Genomic DNA, 18356 nt, shown 5'->3' on the forward strand with positions numbered 1-18356 from the left:
TAATAGGGAGTCACTGTGGTTGTTTGAACAGAGAAGCCACGTGCTCAAAGGAGTGGTTGGCAAGATGCCCTGGAGGCAGGTGCCAACGGTTTGAAAGGCGCACACAAGTGGCGAAGGGGGAGGGGGGCCGAAGGGGGAGGGGAGCCGCACAGGTTTGGATGGAAGAGTCTTGAAGTAGGCAGAGTGGGACAGGAAACAAGGAAAGGGAAAAATCTAGGACCTGGGTCTGTGGAGGCTAACACTCTGGGCCCCAACCTCCTCCTCACCACTCACTACTCCTCCAAGCAATTAGCCATTTTTCAAGCTTCAATCTGCTCCTCTGTGTAACAGAGTGACAATCTGCCTATGTTGGTACTGTTGGGGATCAACGGTACAGGACCATGTTTGGTGAATGACAAGGAGTCCTACAAATTTAAATTAAGAACGAACCAACTATGGGATTGGCTGAGTAGAGGAGGCAGGAAGATAATCCCAAGATCTGGAACCTGCATTAATGGCACTCCCCTCCCGACACCCCCCACCCCCCCGCCCAATTTGCATCTACTCATGGAGGTCGCCAAAATTCTTTCCTTGCATTTGACTTTTCAATGTATTGTTTTCCTCTTGGATCTCATTCAGAAATTGTTGTAAGGTTGGGCTTCTATTCTAGAACATGCAGAAACAGTAATTGCTAGGCACAGAGCTGCTTTAGCTCACACGAGAGGCAGTTCCATTTCTAAAAACACATTCTAAAACGCAATCACTCTCGAAAAGTCCCATCTGAATTCACTGAGGAAAGAAAGTGAGAAAATAGTCTTAACTACAGGATGTATTTTTAAGGAAATGCAGCTTTATTACTTTCAAGTACAAACAATAACTTGGACTTGACTAACCAAACGTTGCCTAATTGAGAGAACCTGCCTTAATGTATAGATATCAATGATTTATAGTTAGCACAATCACCATGGTAGAAGAATGCTTCCATGATGCATGAAAATAACTTCTCATTTTACGGAGACATCTTGTCCCACATTTGCTCCACTATCTGCCTTGGCGATCCCTTCTCCCCGTACCCCACAGACACTTCAGATAGAAACTTCACCTCTTTTCCCTAGATCACAACATACATCAAATTAGTGAAACAGGAGTTGATACATTTTTACCACATTGCCATAGACATTGGATTGGTGAGACCAGCCTTTTTCAACCTGAGCGTTCTCATCAAGAGCACTAAGTCTAAATTAGTGAAATACGCCTGTTCACAATGTGAATAGAGGGACACAGAATAATTGTGAGCTTCGTCATCTGAATTAATGATTTTCCAGGCTTAAATATGCAAAAACATTTTAATTTGAGCACATTCACGAAGAGAAGTAGCTGGGTTTAAACTGCAATAATCCAGTGGGGTTACACTCCTCAGGACTGTGATACTAACCTGAAGCAACTAAAGTTCCCTGTTGTACGGAAGACTGGAAACACACTGAAACAATTTGACAGCAAACATCCATCTGCACTGAGCATGATCATTCAGCCTGACTAGGGAGTGGTGCAAAGACTATCCAGGATAGTCTTGGAGGATTTATTCTGGAAAAAACCTTCACTTTCCTAGAGTAGTCACAAGGGACCCTCTGATCGAACACTGCCAAAGATGGCTAGTGGGCATTTCTATCAAAAATGCTAACCTGCTCTTTCCATCAGACACTCTAGCTGGGAACTGCATAATTCACAAGAGGGTCTTGGTGGTCTTAAAAATATCTTAGGAAGCCCCAGCATAACCAGGCAGGAAGCCTATGTCAAGGGGACAGACCTAAAGAGCTTCGCCCCTACCCCGACAAACTCTGTGTCCCTAAAGGCAAAGGTGACCATGTGCCCTGCCCCAGACTGCATCCTAGAGCGGTGATCAGATTCTGTACACTTCCCTACTGAGAAAGGCACTTGCAGGCCACCTCGGCCCGTAAGAGGCCCAGCGGAGGAGGCCCAGAGACTGGTAGAGTGATAGTGGAAGATTCACCTCTAGGTTCCCAAGAAGCCAGGGCACACAGCCACAGCTTCAAGGAGCTGGCTGGGTTTGGCCAAAGCAATGTTGTAAAGCCCGGCTCCACCATCCTTAGCTACTTCTGTTAGGTCAAAATGCCTAACCTAACAAACAACTTTGTGTCTAAAATAATACTGTTTCCAAAAATATTTCTTTTCTCCCTGTTTTCTAAATGCACAGCAGTAATCACTCTCCTGAGAACAAACACTAGAATGATTACATAATCCTCATTCATACTTTACAAGTGTCTGCAGTGGCCAGAACGGTCTTTTTTAACTATGAAAAATGAAGTGCAATCCTTAAAATTTAATAGCAGTATTCCCCTACCTTCCACTTATGAAAAGCTATCCAAAACTGTGTACTTTCCTGTGGAACTTTTCAACGTCTAGCCCCACCCCTGAAAAGAAGTCTTTCTTCCTATTTCTCTGATAGGTCTAAAGGTCAGCTTAGGGCCAATTTTGACAAATCTGACTTATTACTTCAAATATTGGCCTGGAGGAAATTACCTCCCTTTGGAATGTGAAAACGTCCCACTCACTCAGCTCTCCTGGACCCTCATCCTCACCCCGGAGCCTGAAGCTGTTTCCCTGCCCTTTATGAACCCGAGAGGAAAGGAGCCCTTCGCTTCCACCACACAATTTCACTCAAGAAATCCAACGCTCGTAAAAAAAGGATGGGGTCTCTGTGCTCATGACTTACAAATTTTTCAGAAATGAGAATGCTCACAAAAAAAGAGGAAAAGGCAATTTCCTCCCCTCTGAGCTAAGGAAGCAGCAGTCAACGCACGGGGAAGGTAGCCCCCTAACGCGAAGCAAGGGGACTACGCCACTCCAGCTTCGGCTAGCCCCTACCCACTTCTCTCACTGACCCTCCACTTTGCTTTTTAAAGGATGCGTCAGCTTTTCATTTTCATAAAAACTGGCACCTATAAAGCTATTAAATAAAATGCTCAAGTCTAACAAAGGCCTCTGTGAGGAGGAGTCAAAGCTGGGACTCCAGCCCCTGCCTCGGGCACTGCTGTCCACATGAGCTGCACCAAGCTACCACCAGGAGGGTAACTCCGGCATCCACTGAAAACTGAAATGGGACGTGCCATACAAGTTCCAGGCTTATCATTTGGAAAAAAAAAAAAAACACATTTCCCACAAATAACTGTAATTACTTGCCCTGTGAAACTGCTGGATGTATCTGGAAGTGAGGTGGGAGTAGGGATGGTCATCCGATCAGTGATCTCAGAGATGTGTTCAGGTCGGAGGAAAAGGAAAAAGGCATTCGCCCTCCTCACTGCCCCACGTCCTCTGAGGCTCCTGCAAAATGGAGCCCAGCTGCAATTCCCAGTCCATTTCTGGAAGACCGAGCAGAGCTCATGCACACAACTCAGTGTGAGATGGACTTTGGGGATGGAGAAGATACTATTCTTTTGCCTATCTCCTTAGAGTCCCAAGAGGACTATGAACTACACCTGTCCTTGAAACCGACCACCGATTCTCTAGAGTTAACTTCACGGCACTGGCTCCGTGCTACTGCAGATTCTGGGAGAGCTGGGTCTCCACCAGGATTGGTTTCCTTCCCAGCTCTGCTAGCAAGCCCTTTGTCCACCTGTGAAATGGATATGCTTTATATTGGCGCCAGCAAGAACGAGTCGCTCACACTCCCAGGCAGAGGCTACAACTGAGGTTCCAGTTTGTGTGTTCATCTTCAAACTACTTCCTGTTGGTGTGCGGATGAAATATGCCCCCTCACTTTCCTGTAACACAATGGGAAACAGGTGAATTATCCTGGGGCTGGCTCCCTCTACTCTCTCCCTAATGTCTGTGACAATTATGTTAAAACATTCCCACTGCTGATGCCAGAGTTACCTAACTTTACAAGAATGAGAGGGTGGAGGATACAAACTGGCAGCTCGTAGACACACTTTGTTTAGCTCACTCTATTTCAAACTATCCTCGATTAGCTGTCAACATGTTAAAAATCAGATTTCAAATAAAAATCTGGATTTCCACTTCCTCCTGAAAAAATCCTAAGAGCTGCCACCACTGGGCTCACTTCTACCTAACACTTAGAGCTGAGTAACTGCCCCATTAGATGAGCTTTCCATGATTCAGCACAACCCTGCCCAGCACGTTCCAATCATTTACGTCATGTGAATGGCTGCCCCGGGCATTTGAGTTTGTGAACCCTAATCTAGGGCAATTCCTTCATTTTAAAGGTGAAAATGAGGGTCCAGGGATAGAAAGTTAATCTGCCTGAAGCCACACATCAGGTTAGAGGCAAAGGAGCAAGAAAAGTCAGGTTCAGGTGTCTTTCTTTCTAAGACCACCCATTCTGTCTAAAGAACCACGATTCCCCTTAGCATTTCATCCAGTTGCTAACATTTTCTAGGTGGAATCTGTTACATTTTCTACATTCCTCCTTTATCCATCCTTTTCATTTATCTGGTTTCCTTATAGATAATAACTTTGTACCAATGATTTCATTTAAGTATCTTCAACCTAAAAGAAATAATGAATCAGACAAAACTGAAATACCAACTTTTGTCCAACACCTCAGCAGACACAGGACCAAACCTTAGAAATCACTTAGCTTAACACCTGGCTACACAGGCAGGGAAAATGGGGCCCAGGGAAGTGATATACTGAGGGGTATACTGCAGGGATGCTAGGTAACAGAGCTGCTCTTCAACCTTCCAGCTCAGTGCTCTTTCTACTGTATCCCATCACCTCTGTGCACTCACCCAAGCGGTGGGGGACCGAGGACCAGCCTGCTCCACATGGAAACAACAACTCCAGAACTCCCTTATACCTCAGACACGGCCAACCTTGACTCTGCCAGGTACTAGAGTTTAGAATGTGTTGTGAACAATCAATTTATAGAACTTGATTTGCCCTGGAAGACAAACTTTCTTTAGAACTGGCATTTGGTGGAGAGTTCATGAATGTCACAGGACTCAGTGGTCTTTATAACACTGGCGGTTATAAAAGCTAAACCCCACATGAGAGAAGTTGCTGGAACATCATAGCACCTTTGCTTCAACTTCAAAAGAAAAAAAGGCGATGGTAAGAAGCTTTAATAGACTGAATGTGTTTTTATAGGCAACCAATTAGCAGATTAATGAACCATTTAACCTTCTTTACTGAAAACCAATATTCAAGAAAGATGAACCCCAAATGCATCCTCTTATACTGACCAACGTAACTAAGTACAAATGAAGTCAATGGTGTACCCCATTAGCATGCTGTGCTGTGTGTCAAGAAAACAAGCCCTCCCCCGCCCCGAGCCCTGCCCCCTGGCAAACACAGATAAATGATTGTGCATTGCGCGATGATACCATTAGGTGAGAACTTTGGTTCATGCAGTCGGCTGCCAGAGAGGTTGCACTGAAAACCCGCAGCCCCGGCACCCAAAGTCAGTCAGCAGTGGTCAGCTCGTGGCATCAACCGTGCTCCTTCCACAACACCAGGTGAATACTGTGGTCAGGCATGCTGGTGGCAAAGACCAAGCCCGTGTCATTGTGCCCATCCAGTCCATTGAGCCAGGATGCTTCGCCCGCCAGGAAGCTCGAGCCTCTCTTTGATTTCCGGTACTCTGGCAGAGGCCAGCGGCTAATCAGGCTCTCTGTCCGCAAGTCCATGATGTACAGGTAGCGGTTGTCAAACAGCAGGGCAAAGATATCTCCAAAGCCAAGCAAGGCCAAGTTAGCTATCTCAGGAGTCTTGATGACCCTACAGAGACGAGAGTTAGGAAATATGAACCAGAAGGCAACTTTACTTCTGTTTCTGCCACTGTAATCTTTTCTGGAGACATAGAAAAACAATGCAAATTCAAGAAAATTTAGAGAGTTAAATGAAAGTTTTCCATAAAATGGAACAGACAAAAAACTAGGCTTCCTTAAGAAAGGGGAAGAGGGAAAAACCCTTCACAATGACATGATAGCACAGGCACATAAGGAGAAAGGAGGCATCTGATGAACATTTCTGAAAGCACAAAATGCCCAAGGCTGAAAAGGATCTTACAGATTATCTCACTTAACATCTCATTTCCAAGATGTGAAAACTCAAGTCCAGCTGGCATACATACTTTGTCTAAGGATTCACAACTGGTCAGTTACCAGTAAGAACTGGGATGCAATCACTCTTACTACCAGGTAAAAAGATGGATTCATCAAATCTAGAATACTGGCCTAGGGGAGCCTCTTAACCAAGTGACTCACATACTAGTCTATTCAGCAGGTCGCAAACTCTAAAAACAGTAGAGGCTGAAAGACTGAAGTGTTCCTAAATAATCCAGAAACATTAATAATAAATGTGTCAGAAGTTGTTACAGAAAACTCGGGGAGTGGGAGGACAGACAGCCTTCACTTTCCCCAGATGCTGATGACAAAGGCACAGAGAAATGGGAGAGATCCAGCCAAACAGCAGCATAAATGAAAAACAAAAACAAAACCACATAGTCTGTTGTCTGCACACTTAGTGAGGCAAAAGGCTGACAAGAAAAGCTGATGTCCTCTTTGGAGGCACTAGGAAGAGCTACAAGAGAAGGATATGCAAATTGTGCTCTGGGACAACAGGTCCAGGCCCCGTGACGGTTAACCCGAGTTTCAACAAGGACACTACTGTCTAAGAGGTCAACCAGAACGGGCGTGGCCTGGTTACCAGGACAAATAAGGAACAGGTGAAGGAGATCAGCTGAGAGGGGTAGAAAAAGAATTCGCAGGGACAGGGAAACTACAGCTGATCATCACCTATAAATACAAAGTGAAGGATGTATGAGGCCAGATATGACGAGCTCTAGGACAGAGAACTAGGTCCAAGGCAAAGAGTTACAGCCAAGCAGACTTCACCTCACATTAGGAAGGGAGGGGATTTAGTCATGAAAAAGACCTGTTCCTCACACTCAAGTCGTCCCAAACCGAACTTGCTGGCCAAACCTGTTTCTCCTCCTTACTTCCTGGCTTGGCTCTTTCACCCAGTTGCTCAAGCTAGGAAACATGGCAATCCTCCAACTCTCCTCCTTATTCAAGCCACAAATTCAATCACCACCATCTATCGATTTTACCTCTTAAATTTTCTCCTACTTCATTCACTATTATCTAAATTGCCACGACTCTGATCCAATTTGTCTCTTTTGCCTGCACTGCTGCCAACAGTTCCAACTGGTCTCCCCACATCTACTCTCGGCCCCTTTCAATCAGCTAATCTCACCTTAAAGTGTAATCCTATTACCACCTCATTTAACTTTAAACCCTTTAGGACTCTCTACTGCACTCACATCTCCAGCACCAGGCTCCTTCAGTCTCAGGGCCTTTGAACAGACTGGTTTCTTGGCGTCCAATGCTCCTTACTGCACACCCACTGCTGGCACTTAGTTAATGCAGATAGTCATCCTTCGGAGCTTAGCCCAAACCTCTTCTTCAAAGAGCTTTCCCTTACTTCTCAACTGGGTGGGGTCTCGAAGTACTACACACAGTGTGGCCCTCAGCCCAACCACGAAAACATCCCTAGGTAATTAGCTATTTAATGTCAATCTTCCCTTCTGCGGGTTAGTAATTTCCACCAGTGTGGTATCTCTACAGGCTCCCAGTGTAGATCCCAATACCTAAACACAGGTAATGCTCAATAACTACCTGCTAATGAATGCAGCAGTGGTGCAATGAACATGGGCACATAAAAACTCCTACAAAGCAAATCCAAAGGAAACTGGGAAAACAGCAAGAAAGTCTAGTAAGTCCCACGTCACCGACGCAAAGCAGGAAATAATCAGAACTTAGATAACTGGGTGGCTGGGGATAGGACTTAAGCCTGGTGAAGATGAGCCAACTCCAAAGACTGAAGCAAAAATATGTTGCAGAGGAGAATACAGGTCTTGACAGGCTCGTTGCCCCTTTAACTTTGATTACTTTAGAACTGTAAACAGACATCCCTGCTATGCAGTCTGGGCCCTTGAACTTAAATAACCCTGCTTGCTATACTAAGATAACTCAGCTCCAGAGATTGCATCATATCTTAGATTTATTGAGCAACATGCTACCATTTGCGCTTTGCTTCTTTTCAGTTAGCTTCAAAGCCTAAGTAGCCCTATCTGATCTTAGCAACTGAGGCCAAAGGAGTTGCACTAAGATTTCAAAAGAGGCTGGTTTATTTCTGTTGCTGGAAGTGGGGAGGAGGCAAAAGATAAAACGTCCCCCTTTCCAAGAAATCTGAATCTAACACTTCCTGGCAGCAAACAATTCTGCAGATTTATTGCTCAAAGCTAGTGTACCCGAATCCCCAAAATTAACACAACTTTCATCTGGCTCTCTGGACTCTCTACACTCCACTCAGAGTAAGAAAAATACATACGTGAGAAAGGTAGATGCAGGATCAAATTAAAACCTTTAGAAACTCAAAGCATTAAAAAGATGATGATAACCTCTATTCCACCTTACTTCTGCATCCCTCCCATCCAAGCCTTAATTGAACAATAAAGGATGCCTGGGTGGCTAAGTTGGTTAAGCGTCTGCCTTCAACTCAGGTCGTGATCCTGGAGTCCTGGGATCAAACTCCGCATCAGGCTCCCTGCTCAAGTGGGGAGTCTGCTTCTCCCTCTGCCCCTCACCCAGCTCATGCTCTCTCTCTCAAATAGATAAAATCTTTAAAAACAAACAAACAAACACAATACTAAACTATAAAAGGTCTGATTTTCCCACGGTGACTACTTGGATTTTTGCGAAGTATCAAGTTCTTTCAAAAGTTCCTTCTCTCTGGCTTGCTGGTACCTTAAGCATATGACTGCTGGATGATGCCAGGATGGATGGATGGACAGACAGATAGATGGACAGACAGATGGTTGGATGCAGGACTAGGATGAGCTGTGGGATGCTGGGCAAGGCCCATACCTGCTCTTGGCTTCATTTTCCCCATCTATAAAACAAAAAGCAGTCTCCCTGCTTAGACTAATGTTTTCTGGGATCTATTCCAGTCTTTTTTTTCTCAAAGCATAATTATCAATCATATCTAGAAATGATTCTGACAGTTTGGAATCTTAATTGGTTAGAAATGTAGGTCTGATTCCAGGAAGACATAAAAGGGGTTATAACTGTATGACCAGAGAGACAGGACCCGCCAAAGTCCTGCTGGCTAGTATGACAGATACCATACAGCTGACCTCAAACAGTCATGCATAAAAACAACGACGAGAACGTTCAATTTTCTGTACTACTCCAAGTCAGCATTTCCTGAACCATGCCGCAGAACACTAATTCTGTGAGATGGTAAAAGAGGTGTTCCTCAAAAAAAAGTACAAGTGAGAGGTACAGTAGGTTAAATGAATTCAAGCAGGCTTCTTTATGTAGGGCTTCTCAGAGCTATTAGTAATAAAGATCGGCCAGGTCCTGTGCTTGGTCCTCATTACAGGTACTTCATTTGATCTTCACTTTCCAGATCAGGAAACTGAGACACAGAAAGGTTAAGAAACTTACATAAAATCCTCCAATTTACAGGAGGTCGCACCGGTTTTAAATCAAGGATTATCACCAAAATAATTTCTCTCTCTTTTTTTTTTAGAGAGAAAGAGAGCATGCATGCCCAGGGTGGGGGTGTGTGGAGGGGCAGAGGGAAAGGGAGAGAGAGAATCCTCAAGCAGGCCCCATGCACTGAGTGGAGCCTGACATGGGACTCGATCTCACAACCCTGAGATCATGACTTGAGCCAAAATCAAGAGTTCGGATGCTTAACCAACTGAGCCACCTAGATGCCCCACCAAAATAATTTCTCTTAGCCACCATATAGCACTGGCTTCCATTAGCCTCCAACATGCTTACAGATACCATCAATCTCCAAGAAGGGTCTAAGGTATGCAATGAATCACAAAATTATTTGGCCATGGACCAGGAAAAAACCCTGTTTTATTTTTCTATAAATACCTCTGTCTTTCTACTAGTCAACAGAAGGCGCTTGATCCCTCAATGCAGAATTCCACTGACCAGGAAGTAGAACTTAAAATATCAGAACTAGACATACAGATGGCCAATGGACACATGAAAAGATATACAACATCACTCATCATCAGGGAAATGCAAATCAAAACCATGATGAGGAGTGCCTGGGTGGGTCAGTGGGTTAAGCATCTGCCTTTGGCTCAGGTCATGATCCCAGGGTCCTGAGATCGAGTCCTGCATTGGGCTCCCTGCTCAGCGGGGAGTCTGCTCCTCCCTCTGCCCCTCTCCCTGCTCATGCTCACTCACGCTCTCTCTCTCTCTCAAATAAAATCTAAAACAAAAACAAAAAACCATGATGAGATATCACCTTGTACCTGTCAGAATGGCTAAAATCAAAAACATAAGAAATAACAAGTGTTGGTGAGGATGTGGAGAAAAAGGAACCCTCTTGCACTGTCAGTAGGAATGCAAACTGGTGCAGCCATTGTGGAAAACAGTATGGAGTTTCCTCAAAAAGTTAAAAAAGAGAACTACCTTACAATCCAGTAATTGCACTACTGTGTATTTACCCAAAGAATACAAAACACTAATTCAAAGGGATACATGCACCCTAATGTTTACTGCAGCAGTATTAACAATAGCCAAGATATGGAAGCAGCCCGAGTGTCCATCAACAGATGAATAAAGATGTGGTGTACACACACACACACACACACACACACACACACACACACACACACTGGAGTATTAAACAGCCATAAAAAATGAAATCTTGCCATTTGTAACAACATGGATGGAGCTAGAAAGTATAATGCTAAGCGAAATAAGTCTGAGATATCATTTGATTTCACTCATATGTGGAATTTAAGAAACAAAACAAACAAAGGGGGGGAGAAAAGAGAAAGAGAGACAAACCAAGACACAGACTTTTAAGTATAGAGAACAAACTGATGGTTACTAGAGGGAAGGTGGGTGGGTGGGGGGGTTGGGTGAAATAGGTGATGGGGATTAAGGAGTGCACTTGTCATGAGGGGCACTGAGTGACATACGGAAGTGATGAATCACTATATTGTACATCTGACGCTAATAATACTACAGTGGTAACTATACTGGAATTAAAATAAGAAACTTTATAAATATATCACTATTTTTTTTTTTTTTTTTTTTTTTTTTAAAGATTTATTTATTTATTTGACAGAGAGAGACATAGCGAGAGAGGAAACACAAGCAGGGGGAGTGGGAGAGGGAGAAGCAGGCTTCCTGCCAATGAGGGAGCCCGATGTGGGGCTTGATCCCAGGACCCTGAGATCATGACCTGAGCCGAAGGCAGACGCTTAACGACTGAGCCACCCAGGCGCCCCTAAATATATCACTATTTTACTAAATACACATTATCGGTCTAAAATCTTAAAAAAATATATTAAAAAAAAATATATCAGAACTAGGGGACCTGAAAGATCTCTTCATCCAAGCCCCTCATCTTCCGGAAAAGCACGTTCTTTTTTTTTTTTTTTTTTTGGTGGGCAAAGTTTATTGAGGGCTAATAAAAAGCTCCCGAAGAGAGAGAGAACCCAAGAGGGTTGCCCAGCATGTTCAATTCTGAAAAGGGAAGTGACACAGTAAGGGGAAGAGATTAGAACCTACATCTTCTAAGCTCTAGCATAAAACTCTGTAATAATTGCCTCTAAAATATTTTTTATGTGTGTGATTTTCAGCATATAACTCTGTTTATAACATTTCCCAGATTCAAGCTACTGACTGGTTTATCCAAATACTTAGTCTGGTCTTTACTATTAAACCACAACAAAAAACTAAACAGGAACAGACTGTCATAGGTGAAGGCTCAAAGAACATTACCTGAGAATATCATAACTTGCGAAGTCCCACTGGTAGAGACCCAGTGCCGAACTACAGACAATGTATTTGCCATCAAAATGAAGTCTTGGCTGCAGGCAGATACTCCTATCTTCAGAGACAGACAATGTCTTTAAGCACTTGCAGTTGATCTCTCTTCCAATTGGCCAAATCTACAGATAAAAGAAAATTAGGGAAGATGACAAATCACATCACCATAGAAAAGCTTGTCCTTAAACAATGTGATTTGTGTTTGCCGAAGCCAGATAAAAAGTGAAGTAAATTGGAAAGACCACAGGTTTTATAGTTGACAGGCATGGGTTCAAGCTCTGATGCTACATGTATGTACTGTGTGATCTCAGATAAAATACTTAACCTCTCTGAACCTCAGTTCCCACAATGAAGATACCTACCCACATGGAATAGTTTTAAAAATGCACTAAGAACATATGTAAGAGTGCTCTGTAAAGTTTTTGCAAATTGTTTTTTTTTATTACACAAGTAAATTTTTATGTTTTCATAGTTTAGGTCTGAGAATTAAAAGGGTATGAGATATGGGTCTTAAGAAAACAGAATGTGAAGATAAATTTCTGTGGATCTTTTTTTCTTCATTTACAAATCAGGGGTAGAAACTGCCTCGTACATACGGGACACCTGGGTGGCTCAGTCGGTTAAGCGTCTGCCTTCAGCTCAGGTCATGATCCCAGGATCCTGGGATCAAGTCCCGCATCAGGCTCCTTGCTCAGCGGGAGCCTGCTTCTCCCTCTAAATGCTGCTCCCCTCCACCCCACTTGTCCTCAGTCTCTCTCTCTGACAAATAAATAAATAAAATCTTAAAAAAGAAAAGAAACTGCTTCATACATAGAAATAATAATTCTCTTTCCAAGGAGTTTAAGATGGCTTATACTAAGACATTCCTGCTTCGCTTGAAATATTCCCCCTGTGCTACACCATTTTAATTTTCTTGTATTTGCCAGTTTTCCTTTGATGAGGCGAATTAATGGAGGAGAAAACCTCACCTTGATCTCATATTTGTCCGCACTTAAGAGTATGTAGTCTCCAGGGCTGTGCAAAAGAGACTTGACTTTACACTTTTGCAAAACCACCTAGAAATATAAACATCCATGTTTCAGAATGATCCATTTAAAATGATTTCTATATTGCTTTTTTAAAAATTAAAATATGAAGAAGAGCCTGAAATGAGATGGTATGCTAGAAGAGCGAAGCTATAATGCTACGACCACAGTAGCCTCTAGTTAGTACAACCAGATTCTCTACATTGTCAGTAGGATCTAAAATTGTCTAATGTTGGCAGCATTTAATTTCCACTTTAGTCTGGAAGCAAACATTAGGAATGATTTTAAAAACTGTAAAATGTGACTTTACAGAAAATGTGAGGAACAGGAAAGAAAACAGCCCATAGACCTAGAAGCAGATACGAATGATCGGTTTTCCTGAGCACATGCATTGTAACGGAAAAAGCACTGGACTTGGGACCAGAATCTGCCATATACTGACTCTGCAACCTTGGGCAAGACCAGCTAGCATCTTTGTTTCTCAACTTCCTCATCTTTAAAATAGGGGATGAGGCACGTATTATATCTCATAACTGCAATGAAAATAAAACAATTAAATGAGGATGATGATGATATAATAAAAGCTAACATTCCATTAGCACTTGGGATAGTCTGTAAACATTTAGGGGCTAGTTATTTTTGTAGTAAGTCAGCACCAAGTGAGAGGGAGGCCAAGCTCACTTCTTCAGAAGTCTGGGTTGCAGATTCAACTGAAACTGACAGACGTACTACACACAGATGCCCTGCTGGGTCCTGTCCCATCATCTCATTCAGAATTCACAAGAACATTTAACAGATAAAACTCAGGCCCTGAAGGGACGAGTGACTTGTCTTAAGGCATCACAGTGTCCTGGCCCCAAGTCCAATGTTTTTAACATAACACCAAATTGTCTTATGTAACTTTTCCATTTAAATAATTCAATGTGCCCAATACAGAACTGTGATAAAAGATACATTAACATAAAATGTACTATTCTCAACTATTTTAAGTGTACAGTTTAGTGGTGTTATTGATCTTCTCACCAACTGTCCTTTTAGCTCCGCCTATTTCAGAAAAACACATTCACCCACCTGACCTAAAACCCACTGGGAGGCTCTTATTCCTCCTTCTTTGTTCCCCATGAGTCGGTAAGTTCAGCTGGCTTTCCCCTAAAGACATATCTTTCATGCATGATCTTCTCTTTCTTCCCTGCCACCTGGGTCCGAGCCACAGGTATCTTTTGCTTAGATTATTGCAAAAGCCTACTTGGCCTCCGTCGGTCTGTTTGTGCCCAACTCCAATCCATATTTTACTTAGCAGTTATTTTCTTAAAACATAAATCACACAGCTCCTTGCTCAGAACACTCAACTGTTTCCTACTACACGTATGACAACCAAATCCTTAACATGGCCAAGGAAGGTCTACATGATGGCCACCTCTCCCATACCGCCCCCAACCACAACACAGCTCCACTGGCCTTCAGGCCATCAAATGTTCTAGGATCCTTCCCACCCCAGGGCCTGGGCACATACTGCGCACTCTGAAACACTCCACTACTCTTTATCCAGCTACCTCCAATTTCTTCTTCATGTTTTGTCCCTTCTCTCAAGCTCTCCCTGAATGAATTAAACTAGATACCTTCGAGACTTTTTCACAGAGCACCGCACTTTGTCTTCAAAGCACTTAACACCATTTGCAACTGTACATTTATTTGCGAAATTACTGTTTAATAACTATTTCTCCTACTGGGCTAATGTCTATGTCAAGCCTGGGTCTGTTTTGCTCACTCCTGTATCCTCTGTCCTGCACAGAAAGGAATGGGAAGCTCAGGAAAGGAGTGGGAAGCTCATGTTTCTGCATGACATTCCCATGATTAATACTGCATTTGATCCTCACAGCCACCTTTTTTTGAAAATGAGAAAACACCACAATATTCTTTTAAAGATCCCATACGTTTTTCTTTATTCCACTTCTTGCAATTGTTATTTTTTCAAGGTGAAAATTGCTTTCCTGATTAAAAAAGAAATATGCTTATCCTAAAGGGAAAAAAGCACCTACAATTCCATAAGTAATAATAAACTATAACATTTTGGTGCATAACACATTTGTTCAGAAACTGCTATCAGACTCTACAATGTAGTTTTTTGTCTATGACCTGTTTATTTGCTCCCTCTACCCACCGAATACACTGTGGGCATTTTTCCACGTCCATAAGTCATTCATTTGTTAAACTATTTACTGAGTGTCTTTTACTTGGCTGGTCACTGTTGCAGGCCATCGTGCATTGTGGGTACATGTGCTCCATCTTACAGCTCACCTACCACTTACAAGAAAGCACCTAGCATCCTCCACCCCACCCCCAGCTCCCTCACCCCTACAAAGCCTGATGTCAAGGAGATTTCTTCTTTAAGTCTTCCTACCTTGGTGACCCATTCCGTGTGCCCGGTGAGTGTGTTCAGGCACGTCCCAGCAGATAAAGCCCATACTTTCACAGTGAAGTCTGCAGAGCCACTCACCAAGATATCCAGTTCATCATTGTAGTCAACGCTAAACACTAGTATATATAACATACACAAAGTTAACACATGCCCCTGGGAGGGTCTTTCATAATAGAGTTCAATCACGTTCATTCTCCCTAGCTAACCAATTGTATAATTTCTCAACCAGAGATACTATAAGAATGGTGCTACTCAACTAAGAATTTTATGATAAAAAATATATCCATTTCAAAATTCTTGTTATTATTATAGCTTATTATTCTAAGGATGGAACATCCCTGGAATAACAGAATCCCTTATACGTGTGCTAGCTTCGAAGTGAGAGGTAAAACCAGTGCTGGAGATAATGGCATTCCCACTCAGGCCTGCCTGCCTGACACGCCACAAAACTAATCCAGCTCATGCAGGGAAAATACAACATACAAAGGTGGCCCTACTCAGATTTGCACTATTCATCACAATGAGACAAAATGTCGAGAATAATACCCATAATCAAGAAAACAACACCCATAATCAAGAAAAGCCAGTGTAATGAGAAAAACAAAACACACACAAGTATCTCAAAGGTCAGACTTAAGCCATTCTCTCCAACTATCTGAATTTCTTCACGGGTTACCCCCAGCACCTAAAACAGTGCTTGACTATAGCAAGTACTCAAATATTTGTTTTTAAATGCCTGCCAAACTCTAAAGGAACACTGGGGACCCAGAGATGAAGACACTGGGCTTTTCCTTAAGGAACTAAGTGAAGGGTGAAGGAGGAGTCCAAAAAAATTAAATGTTTACCTCTTGCTAGGGAAACACCAAGGAGAATGACTAACTCTGCCCAGGGGTATCAGGGAGGACTTCAGGGAAGAGGCGATATTGGAGATGGGCCCTGAAGGATGAGTAGAGTTTGTCAAGAAAAGAAAGAATATTGCAGGTAGAGGGAACAGCAAAGGCATGGAGTTAGGAAAAGCCATAGCAATGTCCAAGGAACAGCAAGGAGGAAATTTTTTGAGCAGAGCTCTTGAAGTTGATCAGGTATAAAATCACCTGGAAGTCAATGTACATCCTGACATACAGAACAGTACACTCAATTTAATATATACCATACTAAATCATATATCTTCCAATATTAATTTCTAAAAAGCAAGTGGTAACAAATAGACTGAGGAAAAATGTATAAGATGGCAAACAAAATGGGGAAAAAATTGTTTTCAGCAAAATAGCTAGGTTCACTTCAAAGTATTACTGAGCACCAGACACAATACAAGGAACTCAGGACCTCAGGGTGAACAAGACAGGCAGGGTCCCTGTCCTCCTAGCGTGTATAGCCTGGTGAGGAATCAGATTACCATACTTATTTGTATGATGAGTGTTATGACAAAATACAGGTTATCGGGGAAACCTACAGCAGAAGGGAGTCCAAGAAGACTGCTCATAAAATGTGATGCTTAAGATCACAGACGTGACTCTCCAAGGCTGAGGCAGTGGGTAAATGGAGGAAAGGAAGAAGGGAGCTGATGCACAAGAGGCTGGGAAGCAGCTCAACATGATTTCTGCACAAAGCTCCAAAATATAATGCAGGAGAGTTTAGCAGCTCAGGTCTCAAAGCTATATTCAAATGACCAGTTTCTGCACACTAGGCCACTATAAAATTATTAGGAAATATTCACATATCTGTTTCCTTTATCTTATCTCTAGGCACTGGTTTATTTTAATCAATTGTCAACCAAGCTCCAATTCAACATAGTATGTGTGGATCATACAATCTGAGAACTACTGTCACTCCAAAGGATTTTGAGCCCTGATTCTACAAATAGAGTAGACTGAATTTACAAGTGTAGGACTTGCTCGATTTGGAGGTATGGAATCTGACTAAAGCAAAATGAACTGACTGTTCAACAGGGTATAAATGAAACACATAAGGAGAACCACCCCCTCCCAGCACAAGGGTACATAGAAGAGTTTTAAAATGCGCGAAAGAAAAGCAAAATTCAGGAAAAAATTCCAAACAGGAGTAGCTTAAATAAAGGGATTAATTGCTATGACTAAGAAAAAAGAGGAGGGAAAGGCAGGTTAAGTTAAAAACAAAAAGAAAACAAAACGGGGTCACATTCTTGGCTCCTGGTTTTAAGGAACGAGGTTAAAGTAACTGTAGAAACCCCTGAAAAAGGGCAACCCACCCGCCCCTGTGTGCCCCCGGAAGTGCTGGGTCCTGGCTCCAGAACTCCATTCCCAGCAGGCCACAGTGTTGTCAAAGGAGCCTGTCACAAGCTTCTGCTCATCAAATTTCACTGCTGCACAAGTGTGGGTCTGGATGCCATAAACGCACTGTCCTGTGCTCACATCCCACAGTTTTGCAGACAAGTCATCTGACCCTTCAAGAGAAAAACAGGGAGGTTAGTAAGAAACCAAACACTAAAGAAGGAAAGTCAATCCCCAAACCATGGTATTCTTCAAGTGGAACCTCATCTTCCCCTCTTCTAGCATTTCCACTTCATAGCTGAGAAAAGCGAAGCATGGGGAGGGTAACAACTCACTTAGGGTCACCAAAGTGGTGTGAAGAGCACGGGGACTGAATGCAAGCTTTCTGGTTTAGTCCTTTTCCCTTAACTTCCAAGGCTATAGAGGAGTACTAGACTAAAGCATCCCTTGGTCCTTCCACTTATAAAATTTCATAAATCTTTGACTATCATGAGCTTCCTGATTTGAGCTTGAAATGATGGGTATTACCTATGACTGCATGTATACATTTGCATGCCTACCCATGACCCAACAACCCTGAGCAAATAAAGAATGCTGAATAGTAAAACTGTCTGCTGGAATATATTCTACTCTAAGATAAGTCAAAGATAAGCCTCAGATCACGGGCTAACTTCTGCAAAGGCTAACTGCTAATTCCTTGAGCCATCCTGAAATGTGTAAAGGAACCTCTAAGAAAACCATGGATAAATTATTCCCAGACATTCATGACAACTCAACAATGAGCTTATAAAGCCTCTTAAGATTCTGCAGAAAAAAGTAGGTTTTATTT

General features: G+C 42.7%; 1 protein-coding gene across 2 annotated transcripts in view; it reads right to left on the reverse strand.

Moving 5' to 3' along the window:
• Positions 1-809: 809 nt before the first annotated feature.
• FBXW2 (F-box and WD repeat domain containing 2) overlaps positions 810-18356 on the reverse strand; it is a 29304-nt gene continuing 11757 nt past the window's right edge. For both annotated transcript variants that reach the window (XM_036107766.2, XM_078061698.1), the window contains 5 exons: positions 17506-17700; positions 15261-15394; positions 12803-12889; positions 11787-11956; positions 810-5736 (listed from right to left, as the gene is read on the reverse strand). In XM_036107766.2, the coding sequence (XP_035963659.2) occupies positions 5448-5736; positions 11787-11956; positions 12803-12889; positions 15261-15394; positions 17506-17700 (875 nt within the window). In that variant the 3' untranslated portion in view covers positions 810-5447. The remainder of the gene's footprint in view (positions 5737-11786; positions 11957-12802; positions 12890-15260; positions 15395-17505; positions 17701-18356) is intronic.

The sequence above is a fragment of the Halichoerus grypus genome, chromosome 14, assembly GCF_964656455.1.
Source record: "Halichoerus grypus chromosome 14, mHalGry1.hap1.1, whole genome shotgun sequence".
NCBI classification, from domain to species: Eukaryota; Metazoa; Chordata; class Mammalia; order Carnivora; family Phocidae; genus Halichoerus; species Halichoerus grypus.